Genomic DNA, 21,328 nt, shown 5'->3' on the forward strand with positions numbered 1-21,328 from the left:
AACATTCAGTATGCTGGGACTATAGCAAAATACGTTCTTCCTTGTTCTAGTAACAACTACTAACAGTTACTGAATACTTACCATCTACCTGATGATGGAGAATGGACATTATTGTATGCAAGCACATTTAATCTTATGGGGTAGGTTATAGCCAATACTAAATGGCAGAGCTGATATTTGAATTCAGGCAATCAGTCTTAAGTCCTGATCTTCACCACGATCTATGTTGTATACACAAATTAAGAAAAGGTAGAAAAATGGGGTTTCCCTCAACCTCTAAGAATCATGTTTTAAAAGGTAAGGTTATGGGTATCACATATTGTATCACATATAATATCATTTGGTAGTTGCAGATTACTATCCCTTAATAATTGCTAACTAACCTTTCCATTTTGCCTGTAAAATTAAGGTAAGTTGATTTTAAACAGACTGGAAAAAAAAATGAAAATCCTCTCATAGCATCACAGAATGCTACAGCTGTACAAAAGAGTTTGGAGGGTCTTCACTGGCAGTCCAGTGGTTAAGACTTGGCCTTCCGATGCAGGGATGCGGGTTCGATCACAGCCAAAAAACCAAAACATAAAACATAAGCAATATTGTAACAAATTCAATAAAAACTTTAAAAATTGCCCACGTCAAAAAAATCTTAAAAAGATTTTGGAGATTACCAGATCCCTCTACCTCTACAGAGTAAGAAACGGAGGTCTACTATCAGTGACAGGTTGACTCAAGGTCATTCAGCTGGTTAATACAACCAAAGCTAGTTCTAAATTCCAGGTTCCCAATGATAACAATAATGAGAATCATAGTCCAGTGATACTTCTTGCTATACCATCTTACTCCTCTCCCTCGTTAAAAAAAAAAAAATGTATGTACATATTACGTATTAAGTGCACAACAAATGCCAGGCACCACATTTGGTGTGTTTTAGTTAAACTAATTTAATCTTTACAACAGTTTTAAGGAGGTAAATATTATAACCATTTTAAGACAAGAACAATGAAGCTCAGGTTTAGCATGTTGCCCAGGACCATGCAACTATTAACTGGCATCCAGGTCTGATAACCAAGTCACTGCTCTTCCCAGAAATGGTCTGCCACAGGGCTTGGGGAGAAAGTGCTCATGCACACAGGGAGCTCTGGTTAAAGAGGGTCCTTATGTTCCTTGCACGTGCCACCAGAGGTTCATGTTGAGAGAACTGTCTGATCTTTCTTCAGGCTCAGGACTAGCTGGCTGTTCCAGTAGATTAGAAACAATGTAGTAAATCTATCTGCTGGTGTGAAAAAGGTTTCCAAGTTTGTGTAAACCCCGGGGGTTGATCCTTTGTGCTGTTATGTGTGATCAAGGGAGTAGAAAACATTCAGTGCTTAGAGAGTAGGGGCAAAATATAATGATGCTTATATTCCCTGACAAGTGTGCTTTTTTAATATGCTAATTGTTCAAGGGCTCATGAAATACATTTCCAGACACTTGATAAATACATTCCCATGACCGTTTTTCCCTCACTATTTTGCTCCCTTTCCTTTGCCTCACAGTTTCAATTCTGTAGGTTCTAGCATTGCGGGCTTTAATACTCTCTCTCCAGTTAGGGAACCCCTTAAGTGGTCTCCCCATCTTCAGAGTCTCTCCATTCACAACCATCTCACACGGGGAGAGAATCTTCTAAAGCAAGGCCATTGCTGCCTAATAATAGCTATCAATTCTTCATGAAATTCCTTGAAAACAGGCCCCAGCCTACCTTTCCAGCTTTCTCTCTCCTCAGTCTCTTAAGCCCTAGGTAACTAATCTGGGCTTTCCCTCCTCTGTTCTTTGGCTCACAGTGATCCCTTTATCTGGAATCCTCTCCTTTTTCATCTCTGGCTGTCGAATTTCGGTCTGTCCTTTAAGGCCCATCTCAAATGTAATCTCCCTTGCTTTTTCTGATTCTCCAACCAGATATATTCCCTTCCTTGTCTAAACTCTATTGCTCTGGGTGTAACTCTTAGAAGACTTGACCTGTACTGCAGGTATCAGTGTATTCCAACTGGCAGTTCCATTAAGATCAGTTATGTGTTAATAACCTTTGTGTTCTAGATGGCACCTAGAAAAGACACTCATACTCATAGTTAATGATCAAAAACAAAAATCTGATTTTGAGTAATGAAAACTAAAAGTGCTTCACAATTTTCTGTCAGTTAAAGAACTGGTTAAAGGAATCCAGAGAATTAAAAAAAAAAAAAAAAGTCTTAATGGGATACTTGATTTCTTTCCTAGGTGCTGACACAACAATTGATAGACATCTTCTAGGTCGGGAACAGTATGTCTGTATGATGAAAATGTAGACTCAAAGAAGGCCCCAAAAGACTTAAAAAAAAAAAACTTAAGATATCTTTGCTATGCTTTCATTTCTTGAGTTTTAGTTTTGTACAGATGAACATGGGACACTCTGAAGCTTTAAAGCTAAAAACTATACCGAGGAAGAAAAAACTGATTAAGACAATCAAATGACACATTTTGAATACTACTGTAAATCAGGTTAAACAGGGCTACCAGGCGATTAATTCACTCTCCAAAAAAACCAAAAAAACCAAAAAAACAAAAAACCCAACAGAAAAATTAGTTCTTTTTCCCCATTGAGAAATAAATTAAAAATCTGGTAATGTTACTTTTCCCACATTATAAAGCTAATCAGAGAAGCCTACCACCTCATAAAAACATTTCATAAAGGTACAGAGATAATACTACTCCTACAGAGATCATGATTAATGAATCCACGGGCCCCTGGCTGTAACTACGTCATTGTTTACTTCGTGACTTTTGTTTTCGAGGAGGGGGTTAAGTCAGGGAGGATGGGAGGAAATTAAATTGTAGCCCAACAAATACCTTTACAGAGTAAACATCACAACTCAACTAATTTTTTTCTTACGGGCCTGTAGCACTTGTTGGTAAAAACACTATGAACCGATAATTTGAACAAAGGCAACAGGCACCTGCAGCCTCTCAATCCCTTTGCAAATATTTCCACTAAGAAAGCGCCAAATTCTGGGATCTGGACGAACAGGCGAGTGTCACCATTCAATAATGAGCTCCTTTCTCGATAAGCTGTAAACCTCGGGGCACCTGAGACCCTTCCCAGGGATCTGAGCTGGGAGCGGTCTCGGATTTTTTAGACAAATCTCTCCTCCCACCACACGTGATCAGCCGCCCTGGGAGACCCGCAACGCACGATACAAAGGCTCGGCGCTGCCACTGCATCCTCAGGAGGATCGCGGAGCCTCCCGCGCTCAGTTTCTGAGGAGCCTGCGCAGGGCGCCGCCGCGAGGCGCGCCGCTCCCGGGCCCGCAGGGCGGTGCCGCGCAGCGCGGGGAGCGGGAGCGGGGAGCGCGCGCCGCCTGCCCTGCGCGCCTGCCCACCCAGCGCCGGGGAGCAGGGCAGACGAGCCGCACGCAGCTCGGCCGCGCCGCAGCCGCCGGGCCCTCGGCCGACGCAGGGAGCCCCGCAGCGACGTGGACTAGGGTGAGGAGGCCGAGGGCTCCCAGACCCCGGGCAGGCCCGAGGCCGGGCCGGGCCAGCCCACCCCGCCCAGGCCCCGGCCTTGCCTTCTCCTCCTGGCTCCTAGCCCCCCCACCCTTCCCCCGGGCCTCGCGTGGGGGGTTCGGGGGCGCCGTGAGCGGCACTTACACCACGGCTCTGGAGATGATCCAGGACACCATCTTCCCGGGGGCTTGGACCCCACCTCGGGGGCGGGTGGGCGCCGAGCGTGGCGGACCAGGCCGCCAACGGCAGGCCGCGCGCTCGCCGGCTCCTCGCGCTCCCCGGGGCCGCGCTGGCGCCCTCGGGAGCTGGGCCCCGTGTCTGCGCGCGGCGGCCCAAGCTGCGCTGCGGTCGGTCCCCCGCCCGTCCCCGCCCGCCGGCGGAGCCGCCGCCGAGCCAGCCAGCCCCGCCCCTGCGCTCCGCTGATAGGCGGCGGCGGCGGCGGCGCGTTGGCCGAGGCCAGGTCTGGGTTGCTGGGCTCCGGGGGCTGGGCTGGCGGTACCCCGACCCGCGCCGGATGGCGTTGTGGCGCGGATATCTGGGCTCTCACTTCCCTCTTCCTGCTCTTTCTGTCCCTGGGAAGTCCACCTGGCGTGGGGGGGGGGCGTGGGGGGTGGGAGGCGGAGGCTGAGGAAGGGGACGTGTGGATAGGGGTTGTCAGTGCCTGTGTGAAAAGCAAAATAGTAGCAGGAACTCTGTGTCCGATAGAACCCTCTAGACTAGGCCCTAGATTCTGGAGAGGAGAGATTTTGAGATGTGTTTAGCCACATCCGGTGTTCTCACTGTTCACTGAGGCCCTGGACGTCCTCAAAGTACCGCATTTTAAGGCAAACGTCGGGAGGATCTTTGCACAGGCCTGTGTGTACCAGGAGTCTTCTGGTGCCTGGTGCAGTGCAGGGAGGGGCAGAAGGAGGAAAGCATTGGATTTCAAGTTTGCAGTAATGGGTGTATAGATACCACTGTTCTGGGCCTCTTAAGGCAACTTTCCATCACAACATCTGCAAAGCCTGTTTTACAAACACACCTCTGACCTGCTAGATATTCAAAGTAAAAGTTGGGCCTAGGATTCCTGACCTGTCATGCTATTTACAGCTGTCTATTTTTGGGGAGGTTGGATTACTGCTTACACCTTACAGCTCTTTCGGTTATCATAATTTCAGGAGACAGAATTTAAACTCTAATTTTTTTTGGTGGCAGTACGAAGTCGAGAAAGTGATCTTAAAGTTTAATTCTCATCTTTTTTTTTTTTTCTGTTAAGACGATAATAAAAGATAATTCTAGTGTTCAGATGGTACGAAGAATAAAGGATGAAATGGGCGCTTCAAGCCTTTAATTGAAAGTTGAAAGCCCCAGGAAATATAACAGCTTATTTTGTGACCATACTGTAATTTATTCTTTTTGTTCCTCAGTTTCCCCATAGTAAAAAGAGGCTGATAATACTACAGCTTACCTCTTGCCTTCCAAGGGTGACATAAAGCATGCTAAATACATGTTTAGAAAGTTCTACCACTTGCTTGGGAGAAAATCAAAAGCAAATATAAGATTATCTTGAATTCTTTTAAGGTCTGAGATTCAATACATTTAATAATATTTTTATTATTTAAGGAATGAAATCAGAAACTGCTTTCTACTCTTGGGTTAGGTTCTTTTTGCTTATTTAGCCATATTTAGAAAGTATATTTTAATTTCAGGGATCTCACTAATGAAAATTTGCATTTGTTCGGAATCTTATTTTTGGCCATTATTCAACATTATTTGGGGATCACGTGTGCCACATAAACACCAGTTTTCTGGAAAATTCTCTTGCCCAGTAAAACTCAAAGTTACTTGTATGGCATTCAGATTCCTCCATGAACAGGTCCTGAAATGTTTTTTGCAGCCTTAATTTTTACTGCCCTCCCAGCCTCTAAAGTACCCTTTCCCTACCATTTTTCTCTGAACCAAGCTGTATTTTCATCCTCAGTGCCTATGCCTGGACTTCATTTTTTCTTGAATGATTTGCGCCCCATTCTCTACCTGTCAGAGTCTTTTTCAGTGTGCTCTGCCATGAAGATGTCCTTGATTTTCATAGTTATTCATAATTTTCTCTAGGCCCCCATAATTTATTGCTTGAATATCTATTTAATACCTGTGTCATTCTGCTTTATATAATGGTTATGTTTTACCTATGCCTAATCTACTGATTAGTAAAATGTTTAAGGACATGTATGGTATATTAGTTATTTGTGTTTTTTTAGTGTATAGAATAGGGTAATTGCCCAGTAAAAGTTCGAATAATGTTTTTTAGTACAGTCACTCTCTTAAGTGTGAAAACTTTATGAAATTTCAGCCTTGAACAGTGGAAGTCTCTTAAAGATGTCTTTCTTGCCTTCTTATTTTGGGGGGTCATCATTCTGAATATTATTTCACTGCGTTGTAATACACTAATGCTTTCAGGGGTTGTTGAGATATATAGGACTGCTGACTGCTCTCTGAAATGTCTGTAGGCTGCTGTGTGTTAAATTTCATCCTGTATGCTTGTTATATCTTCAACCTCCTCCACATTCATGTCACTTTTTGCTGCTCTCAATCTGCAACAGCCCCCTTCTTCACATCTCAATATGCCAAGTGTTGGAAACCACCTACCCTGTGCTACAGACAATTTGTGGAGTCAACCTTTTACAACTCAGAGCCTAGGTAGTGTTTATTCCTGTTTTGTACACTGGAAACTGAGGTTTAGAGAGCTCACTGCATGACCAAATAACGGATAGGTGATAGAACTGGAACTCTAATCCATGCTTCCCAAGTGCTCTTTACGTTATACTGTGATAGTTGAATTGTGTTTAAGGCAGTGGGTCCAGATGGGGGTTCCCTCTAGGGGGAAGTTGGGAGGCATTTTTGGGGGGTTGTTGGAGTGATTGGGGCTAACCACTAGCATTTGATGGGTGGGGGCCAGGGATGCTATATATATATATGCTCTTTGTAAATGCATGGGCTGTCCTGGACAAAGAATGTTCCCATGTCCTGCAAGGTTTAGGAATATCCTGCCTGACATTTGTGTAATACGTGTAATTATATGAACCTGGAACCTCCATTTTACATATAAACCATGGTTTTAACTGAGACTGAATTTTCCAGTGTCTGTTTCCATGCAACTGTTGTGCGAAAGAAAGATTTGTTTTGTTCACAACTTAAGAGTTGTTTACAGTTTTGGAAAATTGCATCACAAACTACTTTGCATTCATAGCTGTCATGGTTAGCTACTAATTACTCTTGTATGTCTTCTAGTTCAGTTTTGTTTCAAGATTAATATATTGAAATACACATTATCTTATTTTAAATGATTTTCATTTCGCTTTTCCATTCATATTTTATTTAGGATACATGGGTTTGTTTGAAGTCTGTAGGGAGATTGTTTTTAATTTCATTTCAGGGTGATAAAGCAGAACATGGAAAATATTTTATGAAAGGGGGACATCAAGCCTGATATGGTTGAGAACTCTTAGCCTAAACAAAGAGTAATTTCACCTGAGGAGAAGTCTCACATGGGAAGTACCCAGATTTTAGTAGTGGGTGTATAGTTGAGATTTAGTAGTAGGTGGCCATTAGGTAAGTGCTTCATGGTGTAAGACAAGGCTCTGGAGACAGTGGGAAAAAAGGAAATACATTACCTGCTGCCTTTTAAAGTGTGGTCTCTTTTGGCGTACTTGAGATCATTTCTTGTTTACAAGATGGAAAATTGTTTCTTTAAATACTAAACTTAATTGATTTTTAAAAAACATATATTACTAGCATTCATTTGAGTACTTCCTTCATTGTATTCTACAAAGAGTTTTCTTTGGGTATTGAGTTTAATCATGGTGGGATGCAGCATATTTAGGGCAAAGGACATCAGGAGACCTATTTTAATTGCCAGTAATGTGATGTGTGGCAGGTCGATCTGTTTCCTGTTAAATGGGGATGATAATGTTATGAGGATCAAATGCAAGGGGTTTTAAAAACTAAGGGTAATTAGACTGTTAAAAAGAATTGGTTTCTCTTCTGCATTTTCACTTAGAGTTCCTGGGAAATATGTGGAATATGTGTCTTCTACATGTTAAAGGAGTTTATTTATTAGGAAAAAAAAGAGAGTGGGAAAGTATCTAGGAGAGCAGATAGTGAGAGAATTACAGGGTACAGAGATAGTATCTAATCTATATAATTAATGAGTATGCTATTGAAACTAAATACTAGGTCACCTTCACATTTCTGTTGGAGGAGTATTTCAAGTGCTTGAAAATATTTTTATTTACAGAAAGGCTAAAATGACTAAATGAGCCTACCTTTCATAGTTGTTTAGAAAATAGTGTGAGGGAGAGGATCTTAAAGAGAATGACTTAAAAGACAAAACCTGTTGTTTTTCCATCTGCTGCCAGATGAATGTTTTTTGTCTTAGCGAGTTTGCTTTATGGTATTATGGTTACAACAGAGGTCAAATTTGGCAGCTGACATTGAAATCAAATTATAAAGAAATAATATTGAAAATAAAGTAATTGGATTGCATTAGAATAGAAAGATTAGATTCTTTTTTTTTTTTAACATCTTTGTTGGAGTATAATTGCTTTACAATGGTGTGTCAGTTTCTGCTGTATAACAAAGTGAATCAGCTATACATATACATATATCCTCATATCTCCTCCCTCTTGCGTCTCCCTTCCACCCTCCCTATCTCACCCCCTAGGTGGTCACAAAGCACCGAGCTGATCTCCCTGTGCTATGCGGCTGCTTCCCACTAGCTATCTATTTTACATTTGGTAGTATATGTAAGTCCATGCCACTCTCTCACTTTGTCCCAGCCTACCCTTCCCCCTCCCCGTGTCCTCAAGTCCATTCTCTACGCCTGGGTCTTTATTCCTGTCCTGCCCCTAGGTGAAAGATTAGATTGTGAATTAAGTATTTGATAGTTACTAGCTAACATTCCATGAAGAAGGCAAAATATGTCTGTGATGGCTGGATCTAGGGAACACATCTGAGGTTCTTATACATTTGAGGTAGCAGCTTTGTTTACAATGATTAAGGATTTAGACATATTTGAGGCACTTTTACTATTCATTTAAATCATAGTTCCCGGTTTTGAAATCAAGGTAGATCTATGATTTTGGGTATTGTTCAGGTGCATATGGGGGTTGTTATGATGTCATTTATAGAGAGCTGAAATATTTGATAATTCTGTTATGTCTAGTAAGCAGAACTTTAAACAATTTTTGTTGATGTTTTTGAGTGGTAGTTGAAAGCACCCGGAATAAAATTCAAAAGGGTGAACAATGAAAAGTTAGTCTGTTAGTCTTCTTTTATCACCTGTCTCCAGCTATCCAGTTCATTTAGAGGCATATCTCTGTTGCCAGGTTTTGTTTTGTTTTGTTTTGTTTTTTGGCCAAGAGTAAAGTCTAGAAAGAGACCCAATTGTATATAGGTATTTAGTCTAAGATAAAGGTAGAATATTACATCAGTTGGGACATGATGGATTTATTTAGTAAATGATTTTATGACAGCCAGCTAGCCATTTAATAAAATCTGAAGAAAAAGTAGTTCTTGATGGATAAGAACTGTAAATGTAAAAACTAAAAGTACCATGAAAGTATAAAAAGAAAACATGTGAAGGTAATAAAATCATGATAATAATGGAAAGGCCTCTCAAAGCATGCCATAAAATCAGAAACCAAAAAGGCAAATTTCATAGACTTGATTGCATAAGAATTTAAAATCCCTATGCCTTCACAAAACAATATAAATAAGATTTCAAGACAAATGACAAATTGGGGAAAAACATTCGTAAAACCCAACAAAGGTTAATATTCTTAATATACAAAGCACTCATAAAAAGAAGCATTATTTAAAAATGTGTCTCAAAACTCAGAATCTCTGGTTTCCAGTCTGGCATGTAAGAAGCAGCTTAGGAGTTGCCGCTCTAACAACAAGTAGAAAGCTGAACAAACTAAAAAATCAACAATTCTTCTTAGATGCTTCAGAGAAGTAAGGTCATAGGTCATAGGATAAACTGCTGTCTCCCAAATTAGAGAAACAGGCAGATATGGAGAATCACAACTCACTGGAGTGGAAACCTCTGCAAGAACCAGTGCCAGGGTAGGAAAACCTAAACTGTAATTGAATCTGGAGGCTCAGTGTGGACAACTCCGAGAGTTAAAAACTGCAAGAGAATCCAGTCATAGGAGCTCTACCCAATCTTCACAATTAGTATTGAAGAAAAATTCCCCCTGCTGGAAGCAGGGGAAGGAAAAAAGAAACCATTTTGAAATACACCAGTGCATTCTGCTCTTCTTAGCAAAGTATGCCCTTGGGAGAAACTATTTCACCAGAGCCTAACCTAACTGGGGGAAGGGAAATACCCCACACCAGGCAGCTCTAGCCTTCCACCGGGGGAAGGGAAAAACCCAATTTGAGCCCCTCTAGCCATACACGTAGGGGAAGGGAAATACATAACTCCTGCCCCCTCCAGCCATCCTGTCCCATCTAAGGGAGGTGGGGACTGAGAAGCATTGGTGAAGTTTACAGTCCAGAGGTTTAGGGTCACTGGAAGACTGAGACCTAATCATAGGACTATAGAATGCTATAGAATGCAACCCCCTTCCCCACCATACCACTACTTTACCACAGTTCCTTTTATCCAGTGCTTCATGTCTGCCTTTCAACAAAAAATTACAAGGCATCTACAGGGCACAAAATCCGTTTGAAGCGACTGAGCAGTCATCAGAACCAGAGTCAGATGTGGAAGGAATGTTGGAATTATCAGACCAGGAATTTAAAGAAGAACTATGATTAATATACTAAGGGTTTTAATGGGGAAACTAGACAACATGCAAGCATAGATGGACAGCGTAAGCAGAGAGGTAGAAATTCTAAGAAAGGATAAAAAAGGAATGTCCCTTCTCACCATTGCTTTTCAGCATCATACTGGAAGTCCAACTTAATGCAATAAGATAAGAAAAGGGAAAAAAATTATACTGAATGGGAAGAAATAAAACTGTCTTTGTTTGCAGTGTTATTTCTACATGATTGTCTATGTAAAACATCTGAAGTAATTGACAAAAAGATTCTTGGATTATAAGTGATTATAGCAAAGTTGCAGGATACAAGGTTAATATAAAAAAGTTAATTGCTTTCCTGTATGCTATCTGTGAACAAGTAGAATTTGAAGTTGAAAGCACAATGTCATTTACTTTAGTGTCCCCCCAGATGAAAAACTTAGGTATAAACCTAACAAAATTAAGATGTATTTGAGGAAAACGATACAACTCTGATTAATTCCCTGGCGGTCCAGTGGTTAGGACTCTGCACTTCCACTGCTGGGGGCCCAGGTTCGATCCCTGGTCAGGAAACTAAGATCCTGCAAGCCACACAGGGTGGCAAAAAAACAAAAACAAAAACAAACCCCCAAAACTCTGAACGAAATCAAAGACTAAATAAGTGGAGAGATATTCCACCCTCATGGTTAGGAAGACTCAATACTGTCAAGATGTCAGTTCTTCCCAACTTGATCTGTAGGTTCAGTGCAATCCAAATCAAAATTCCAGCAGGTAATTTTGTAGATATTGACAAACTGATTCTAAAGTTTGTATGCTGAGGCAAAAGACTCAATAGTCAACTCAATATTGAAGAAAAATAAAGTCAGAACTGACACTACCTGACTTCAAGACTTGCTATAAAGCTACATTAATCAAGACAGTATGGTATTGGCGAAAGAATAGACAAGTACATCAGTGGAATAGAATAGAGAGCCCAGAAATAAAAGCATATAAATATAGTCAACTGAAATTTGACACAAAGAAGCAAAGGGAACACGTTGGAGCAGAGATATTCTTGTCAATGAATAGTGCTGGTACAACTGGACATCCGCATGCAAAGATGAATCTAGACATAGACCTTATGGCCTTCCATAAAAGTTAACTAAAAGTGTATCATAGACTTAAATGTAAAATGCAAAACTCTGAAACTTCTAGAAGATAACATAGGGGAAAACTTAAGTGGCCTTGAATATGACAATGATTTTTTTTAGGTACAACACCAAAGGCATTATCCATGAAATAAATAATTGATAAGCTGGACTTCATTAAAATTAAAAGCTTTGCAGATGAATAGGCAGAGGACAGAGGATTTTTAGGGCAGTGAAACTATTCTGTATGTTGTTACAGTGGTATAAATATGTCGTTATACTTTTGTCCAAATCTATACAATATACAAGAGTGAATTCTAATGTAATCTGTGGACTTTGGGTGATAATGATACATCAGTGTAGGTTCATCAGTTCTAACAAATGTAGCGCTCTGGTGGGGATGTTAATAGTGGAAAGGTTGTATGTGTGTGGGGACAGAAGGTATATGGGAACTCTTTGTCCTTTCCCCTCAATTCTTGGGAACCGAAAACTGCTCTAGAAAATGAAGCTTATTAATGAAAAAAAAATCTTGGTAGAAAAAAATGCACAAATATCAACACATAATTTATAAAAGTGGTGCAAATGGCCAGGACAAACTGTAATGCTAACTGATTTACGAATACACATGGTCCAAGTTCAGAACTGGGTCTTGTTCAAGAAGCATAGTTCAACCCCAAAAGTTATTAAAAAGGAGTTCCATTGATGGTTCTTAAAAGAATAGATTCCAGTTTCTATTCCAGACCAACTAAATCAGAATCTCTGGGTATGGCCTAGGGATCTTTTTAAACAAGCTCAACATAATTAGATATAAAATTAACTATATGGTTAAATAATTAGAGCCATTCTTTCGGGCTCTCAAGTTTGTGAACTTCTGCTCTGATCAAGCTCCAATGCCATCCACCCTAACCCTGGAAGGACTTGAGTGGAATACTTGTCAATCCTTAATTCTTTGAATTTCAGTTCTCCTTACCTCTCCTTACCTTACCTTGAAATTCCTTTATATAATTTACCACCCTCCTTTTTAAAAAAAAATTATTTTATTCCTGGTTCTAAGAAATCATGTACCCCTTGCTAAAAATCACTCGAAGAAGCTCTTCATCTTTCTTTCACAACTCCTTCCAGATACTCTGTGGTCTTTCTTCCTTCTCTCCTTCCCTAACACCTTCCCTTCTTTACTGCATCCTATTTTTGAGACTTACCCTGTTGTTACCTGTGACTGTAGTTCATAGATTTCCACCACTATGTAATATCCATCATATGTAGTATATACAGTATATTTTTCATTCCAAATAAGGATATTTTGGATGTTTGAAAAATTTTTTTTGCTCCAGCTGCTTATGTTAAGGTTTATCTAAGGTGTGTGATATGTAAAACATCACATTTAAAGCATAATAAATATCATATTTTAAAAATTGTAGATATGTTTATGATTGTCATCCTTCCTACTAGGTTTTAAGCTTCTTGAAAGCAGGAATTGTGTCTAACACATCTCATCGTGCGTTACCAACCTTACATATAATAATAAATGTTTGCTTAATTGAGTTGAATTTTGTTCTTTACTGTTCATGCAGCACCCTCTTGAAAACTCAGTTTTCTATAAGCCTCAAATTTCACAAGAGAGAACTATTGATAAGCAAAATACTTAGCCACGTTGTAATACGTGAAAATCGCATTAAAAATTTCAGCAACTTGATCAAAATAAATATGAATTAGCAGGATAATAAATGTCAAGAATTCTTAGTTCTTATTTGACAATTTTAAATTGGTACATTCTTGAAGTCTTTTAAAATATTAAGCTATCACTTTAGTTTCTCTTTTTAGAGATGGAAATAATAACCTCTAGTTAATTGTGTAATATTTAACTAGTGTTTACAAGCAGCTTTCATTTCTCCGGTCTAGAATAATAGGAATAATGTAGTTAAAAATTCTAACAGAAAAAGAGAAAACTGGTTATATCTTTAAACATTAAGGAATGTGTAGCTTTATGATGTAATTTTATTATAGGACTTGTACTATTCTTTTAATTTTTATTTTATATTGGAGCATAGTTATTAACAATGTTATGTTAGTTTCAGGTGTACAGCAATGGCCTTGTACTTATTATATTAAAAAAAAAGCTGTTGCTAATAGGGTCATATTGGTACTATGTTGAAAAGTTTCTTGAAGGCAGCACTCTCATGCTTTTTATTCACCTGTCCTGGGCCTGGCACATTGGCTTCAGTTCACAATAAGCACTGTACCAAGGAGCCTGGTTTTATGATCCCAGCTCTAGCTCGTTAAGTGATTAGACCTGAGCAAGTCAGTTTACCTCACTGGACTTCTGTTTCCTCATCTGCAAAATAAAGGTAAAACTTCAGACTGCTTGTTGTTGTTTTTTTTTTTTAACATCTTTATTGGAGTATAATTGCTTTACAGTGGTGTGTTAGTTTCTGCTTTATAACAAAGTGAATCAGCTATACGTATACATATATCCCCATATCTCCTCCCTCTTGCGTCTCCCTCCCTCCCACCCTCCCTATCCCATCCCTCTAGGTGGACACAAAACACCGAGCTGATCTCCCTGTGCTATGCAGCTGCTTCCCACTAGCTGGCTGTTTTACATTTGGTAGGATATATATGTCAATGCCACTCTCTCACTTCATCCCAGCTTACCCTTCCCCCTCCCCGTGTCCTCAGTTCCATTCTCTACGTCTGTGTCTTTATTCCTGTCCTGCCCCTAGGTTCTTCAGAAACTTTTTTTTTTTTTTAGATTCCATATATATGTGTTAGCATACGGTGTTTGTTTTTCTCTTTCTGACTTACTTCACTCTGTGTGACAGACTCTAGATCCATCCACCTCACTACAAATAACTCAGTTTTGTTTCTTTTTATGGCTGAGTAATATTCCATTGTATATATGTGCCACATCTTCTTTATCCATTCATCTGTCGACGGACACTTAGGTTGCTTCCATGTCCTGGCTAGTGTTGTGGTCAGAAAAGATACTTGATACGATTTCAATTTTCTTAAATTTACCAAGGCTTGATTTGTGACCCAAGATATGGTCTCTCATGGAGAATGTTCCATGAGCACTTGAGAAGAAAGTGTGTTCTGTTGTTTTTGGATGGAATGTCCTATAAATATCAATTAAGTCCATCTTGTTTAATGTATCATTTAAAGCTGTGTTTTCTTATTTATTTTCATTTTGGATGATCTGTCCATTGGTGGAAGTAGAGTGTTAAAGTCTCCTACTATGATTGTGTTACTGTTGAATTCCCTTTTTATGGCTGATAGCATTTGCCTTATGTATTGAGGTGCTCCTATGTTGGGTGCATAAATATTTACAATTGTTATATCTTCTTCTTGCATTGATCCCTTGATCATTATATAGTGTCCTTCTTTGTCTCTTGTAATAGTCTTTATTTCAAAGTCTATTTTTTCTGATATGAGAATTGCTACTCCAGCTTTCTTTTGATTTCCATTTGCATGGAATATCTTTTTCCATCCCCTCACTTTCAGTCTGTATGATTCCATTGCTGTCTGAAGAAGGGGGCAGGAGGTCTTTGCTCCTGCTAGTGTTGGAGGGTCTCCTGCAGAGGCGGGGGGGCGTGGTGGCTGTGGCTCACTGCAGGGACAAGGACCCTGGCAGCAGAAGTTCTGGGAAGTACTCATTGGCGTGAGCCCTCCTGGAGTCCGCCATTAGCCCCACCAAAGAGCCAGACTACTTGTTCTTATAGGGTTATTAAGGTAATCCGTTAGACTGCTTGTCTTCATAGGATTATTAAGAGAATTAAACAAGATGTATGAAATCCCTTTATAAGCTGAACACTGTAATGGGGATATGAGATATTATTTTTAGATTAGTAAAAATCCAGCACAAATATTCAAGACCACCTTTTGCAGTGGGGAGAACACTGAATTTGGGAGAAGCATACTGTCATGTATGGGAAAAAGAATATGTGCAGATAACCACAGCCCAGGATAATGTGCCAGGCGAAAACGTTTATTGATTTTGAAGTTCATAGGAAAGGGAGAGATTGCTCTGTTTGGGGGAAAGGACTCAGATGCTTCGAAAGATGATACTTTGGTAGGGTCTTATACTAGTAGAAAAGAGAGAAGAGAACACAAGCAGGAAGTCTTGAAAGTTCAGTGCAATGCTGGAAATCAAGTAGAAATACTGTATTAGAGAAGCAGAGCCTGGAGTGTATGTCTGTCAGTGCCATACTATCTATAGGCTATGAGGAACCCTTCCAAGGACTTTAAGCAGGGGAGTATTGTTAGATGGGCCTTTGTGATCCTTTATCAGGATTAGGGATGGATTTGAGGAAATACTGGAGGCAGGATGATCAGTCCAAGGCTATTATGTTAATCTGGGGGGAAAATGATCAGGGATTTAACCAAAGGCTCTTAACTTGGGGTCTACAAATTAGGTGTTCCTGGATAGAATTCAGGAGGCCATGAACTTAGAAGGTGAAAAATTGCACTTTTCCCCACTACACCTTTCCTGAAAGTTAGCATATCCTTCAGCTATGAATGTAGGAAACAAACGACAGGAATATTTGTAGTACTTTTAACTTTTTGTCAGTAGAAATCACAAATATTTTCATATCCCGTTAAAATCGTTGCAGGTGTCGTGAAATATTACTTACACCACATGTCGTTACTCTGAAACTATGGTAGTTATTAGGTCTGCTATGAGGTCTTATTATTGAATGAGTTGATAAAGAAGCACATATAGTGTTACCAAATCACATTTTCTTTTACTGTTTTGATAACTGTATTTCAATACAATCAGTTTTTTTGTAATCCCATACTTAAGAAATTTCTTAAAAAACTTAAACATTATTTTGATTCCAAGTTTGATTAGACTACTAAAGGGGCTTATGACGCAAAAAGATTAAGAACTCTTGGTAAACCGAGGCAGTGGCTCTTCCAGAATGTACTGGTACTTTGCCATTTTTGGCAAGTCTCATTAACAAGTTTGAGTCACTTTACTTCTCTAGAATAAAGTGGTTGGACTAAATGATCCATGAGATCTCTTCCAGCTCTAAAATTCTGCTCTTGCCTTGCTCCCCTCCAAACCAACATTTCCATAGCCTGTCCCATCTCACTGAACTACATCACTCTCCAGTCAGTGCATCAAGTGAAAAATGTAGGAGTTATCCTTGATTTCTTTTTTTCTCACCTGTTCTCACCTGTCTTCTCCAAGTTCTCTCAGTTCTACTTCCTAACCTTCTGAATCTCTGTACCTTTCTCTCTCTACCACCTCTCTCAGCTGGACTACTGCAAGCCCTCTAATGGGTCTTCCTATTTCTGTTCTTCACCTGCTATAGTCTGTAACCTGCATAGCAACCAGAGGGGCCATTTTAGTACACAAATGATAGGACTTTGTAAAGCTTAAAACCCCCTCCAATGGCTTTCCTTGCACTTGGATTAAAAACCCTGGGTGAGCTGGCCCCTGCTTGTCTTTCCAACTTCACCTGCTATCACTGTCCTCCTGGCCCCCTAAGCTTCAGCCACACTGGCCTTTTTTCTGTTCCTATAAACATGGCATCCTACTTTCTGTCTTAAGGTCTTTGTATTTATTGTTCCCTACTCCAAAATGAGCAACTTTCCCCTCCGTATTGGATTCTTAATGCCGTTCAGATTCCAGGGAGCCTCCTTCATTGATCACCCAATCTAACATAGTCACCTAATCACTCCTAGATCATCCGATTCTGGTCCTCTGCAGTAGTACTCACCACTGCTGCTGTTCTTGTTTTCTGTGTCTCCTCTACTTAGAATGTAAAGTCTGTTAGAGCAGGAACATTGTCCTGTTTTGCACTTGTTATATTCCCAGTACCTAAAAATAGATGTTTATTGAAATATTTTGTATTATTTCAATACATTAAGTCTTAGTCCATGACTATTTGGGACTACACTAATTACTATGAGAATATTCAAACTAGTTGCATTTTAAAACTCAGAGGGGCTAGTGATAGCTTGAAGAGTGAAAAAAGTGTCCAGAGCAAGTAAAATGGGGAATGAGAAAGAGTTCAGAGTTATTGACGACTTGATAATGTCATTATATAGGAAATAAAAATAACTTCTAAAGATTCCAAGGAAGTGAATCATAAGTTGTTTCATTCAGAGAGTTGGGGATGGGGAGGTTGTGAGTCAGCTGTATAACATCCTTTAGGATTTTCGTTGGTTAACTCTAGCCAAAAAAGTACAAAAGTAAATAATGACTTTATACATTGGGTATGATTTTTTTTTAATTTAATTTTATTTATTTATTTTTTATACAGCAGGTTCTTATTAGTTATCTGTTTTATACATATTAGTGTGTATATGTGAATCCCAATCTCCGAATTCATATTATACTTTTTTTTTTTGCTGCACCACGTGGCTTGTGGGATCTTAGTTCCCCAAACAGGGATATAACCCAGGCCCTAGGCACTGAAAGCACAGAGTCCTAACCACTGGACCACCAGGAAATTACGGATATTAAAATTTTTGTTCACAAGCTGCCCATAGCATTTTATGGAATGTGTGCCAACCAAAATCAGCTATAATATTACGGTCATTTTAGAATGTCATGGTAGAGTATGGCTTGTAGCAGGTCAAGTGGAACTAGCAAGGAAGCAGAAAAGGGAAAAGAGAGCACTTATGAGACACAAGCGTGTGAACTCTGGTGGAGTTAGATACTTCTTAGTCCATCAGTATGATCCAGATCCCAGAGATGGGGGCCAGGATAGAGACCCAGTGATCATACCCTAAGCAGCTGCCAGGAGGTGGTCAGTAGTTGAAGAAGCAGAGCTAGGCAATTGGACAGAGGGTAAGTCAGTCAGCAAGTAGTGAGGAGAATCAGAAAAAAATTGGAGGAAACCAGGTAAATTAAAGAATTGTCCAGGATTCATAGCAAAGAATAAAAGTTGAGTAAACTTCAGCTGCCTTTATTCAGCTCATCCTAGTGATTGAGAGCTAATCTCAAAGTTTCCTAGGCCTGCCAATGGTAATAAAAAGCAGCTGGTGAGTTATGAGTGTGAGATTAGGAGGGAGGAAGAGACTGGAGTAAGGGTGGAGCAGACATATTTCTGGGGTAGAAGCGTTTGTTAGGCAAAGAATCAGACGTTGTTAGTTCAATCTTAGATTGTTGAGGTCATTTAGTCCATTGTTTCCCCAAATTTTCACACAAGAGATCTCTTAAATTGTTTTCTCATTTTGAATCCCATATTACAAAAATATTTTTCCTCAAAACCTTTGATTATTAATGATTTGCCTCCCCATTTTTTTACCAAAGACTGTAATTAGAACAGCATATGCTATCCATACTGAATTGATGTTAAGTTCAACTAAAGGAAAAAAAAACAAACTACAATTTTAGCTGCCTTGTATGGCATTTACAGTTAAATGGTTTAATTGGTTGTTTCATTTAGATTTTTCAAATATTAAAAATGACCTATGGCTTTTAGAGGTTGAGAGCTTTGGAGCTTGGCCATTGAAGCCCTAAATTTATTTCTCAGGCCCTTTGAATTCAAATCTTTGTCACTTGAGAGCTATTTTGCATAGGGTACTTAGCTCTAAGACTTAGTTTCCCCATTTGCAAAATGAGTATAATAATAGTATCTACTTCAGGAAGTTATTTTGAGGATCACGTGAGATAATGCTTTTAAGCACTGGCATATTGCTTGATATATAGTACAGCTTCAATAATTATTAGCCATTATTCTATTTCTATAATTGTTATTGCTATTTGGAGCTATGCAGCTCATATTCCTGGGATTGTAGATTTTGGTTTCAAAGTTTGATCTTTTTATCCCCAGGAATTGATTCCCTCTCCTTTAACCCCAAGAAAGATGGAATTGAGAAAAGAATTTATTATATTGGCAGCTGTGACTGGAGGGAGAATGAAGAGCTGGCAGGTTTTTAAAACCTCTAGCCTTTTCAAAAAAACAGCTGTGCTCCATTCACTGAGCACAGAGTGAGGGGAAACAAGCTTCAGCTTCAATAGTAAGTGGATTATGGAGGTGCCATAATGAGCTGCTGCTGCTGTTTTAGAGGTCATCTTATGTTGAAGTAAGGAGACAGAAGGGGTAAAATTTGCAAATTGGCAAAATTTGTAAAAATGATGCTCACCTTAAGTGTTTTTCATACACTCCATTTTATTGCAACACATTTCATAATTGGAATCTATGAAAATGAATGTACATAAAGTATATTTCCTTGGTAGCTGTTAGCATGTTATTTTAACATGGGAAGAAAAATGTTTCCCTTAGAAGTTGTATTTCAGTCTTACTCATTTTAGAAAAGATTATTAAATGGTGAATTAGGCTAGATTTTAAATACTGAAATGAAGTCTTTCCCCTCTCTCTACCTCCTTCCCTCTCTCCCTCTCTTTTCCTCCCCGTAGCACCATGAGTTTGTTCTCAGGTGGTGATTTTGCTGGAGAATTAATAAAATAATCACCTGGCAGAAATAGTGGTACTATTCTTAATAAAATGATTTTTTTTTTATCGTGAAAAGAATCTTATATTTAACACCTTTTAAGAGTAAGTACAGGGAGAAAGAACTGAAAAATATAACATGGTAATATGGTTTTTTAACTTTAAAATCAAAGCACAATTAACATCAGTACCTTTGGTTTAGTCCTGCAATGAATCAGTTTTTGTCTTCTGCAATACCTGTGTAGCTGGTGTAAAACTTACTGATGCTGATTGTACGATTAAACTGCATGCCTTTCTCATTCTTAAAACTAAAATATTATAAACTCTCTACATACTATACAATAAGGTGGCATTGAAGGGAGCTGATAATATGAGCATTCGTGTAAACTGATTAAGGTACAAGGTCCAGCAGGTCCAGGAACTGAGACCTGCATTCAGGCTCTGGCCCTACCTCTTACTAACTGGGGTTCTTGGGCAAGTTACTCAGTTTTTGAGTCTTCTGGTCTTCATCAGTAAAATGGGAATTATGAAATCTATCTCATAGGGATGTAATAGTTCATATGTGCTATAATTCTAAAGTGCTGTTCAGAGGGGGGAAACATTATTTATTTTAAAAATGCATTATGTTGATTAGGTTTGGTGGTTCTCTACCAAGTCACCTTAGATAGTTAAATATTCATTTGTTATGGACAGTTCTAACACATGAATTATATGACTGTCCTCTTACTGGGTTACTCATATTTACCCCTAGTTAAACCATAAAATGTGCCTAATTAAAGACTGATCTACTTAATGGGAATATGTTTAAATAGACTAGGTACAAAGTAAATTACTAAATATTAAGTAATAGAGTTTATTGGGGTGATAGCATTATCCCAGTCTTTTTTTTTTTTAATCAGAGCAAATTTTTAAAAACTTAGATACAAGGGACGTATAATGTTATATCAGTTTCAGTTGTACAGCTTTATGTATAATGATTCCATATTTGTATATCTTGTGAAATGGCCACCACAATAAGTCTAGTTAACATCCATCATGACACATATTTACAGTTTTTTTTCTTGTGACGAGAACTTTTCAAATTTACTCTCTTAGCAGCTTTCAAATGTACATACATTACAGTATTAACTATAGTCACCATGCTGTACATTACATACCCATGACATTTATTTATCTTTTTTTTAATTGAGGTATAATTGGCATACAAAATTATGCTAGTTTCAGGTGTACAATATAATGGTTTGATATTTGTATATATTGTAAAATGATCACCACAGTAAGTCTAGTTAACATTCATCAGCATACATGGTTACAGAACTTTTCTTTTGTGATGAGAACTTTTAAGATTTTTTTCTCTTAGGAACTTTAAAATGTACAATACATTGTTAACTAGCATTGTCATGCTGTGCATTACATCCCTGTGACATTTATTTTATAACTGGAAGTTTGTACCTTTTGACTCCCTTCTTCCATTTCACCCACCCTCCACTCCCACACCCTC

The 21,328-nt window shown here is 39.0% G+C and overlaps 2 protein-coding genes across 2 annotated transcripts in view; one reads left to right on the plus strand and one right to left on the minus strand.

Moving 5' to 3' along the window:
- Positions 1–3,840, minus strand: part of REEP3 (receptor accessory protein 3) — a 96,325-nt gene extending 92,485 nt beyond the window's left edge. Inside the window, exon 1 of the mRNA XM_061181533.1 lies at positions 3,661–3,840. Coding sequence (XP_061037516.1) covers positions 3,661–3,692 — 32 coding nt within the window. The 5' untranslated portion in view covers positions 3,693–3,840. The remainder of the gene's footprint in view (positions 1–3,660) is intronic.
- Positions 3,410–21,328, plus strand: part of JMJD1C (jumonji domain containing 1C) — a 305,803-nt gene continuing 287,884 nt past the window's right edge. Inside the window, exon 1 of the mRNA XM_061181512.1 lies at positions 3,410–3,495. The gene's annotated coding sequence lies outside the window, so the exon portion shown is untranslated. The remainder of the gene's footprint in view (positions 3,496–21,328) is intronic.

The sequence above is a fragment of the Eubalaena glacialis genome, chromosome 1, assembly GCF_028564815.1.
Source record: "Eubalaena glacialis isolate mEubGla1 chromosome 1, mEubGla1.1.hap2.+ XY, whole genome shotgun sequence".
NCBI classification, from domain to species: Eukaryota; Metazoa; Chordata; class Mammalia; order Artiodactyla; family Balaenidae; genus Eubalaena; species Eubalaena glacialis.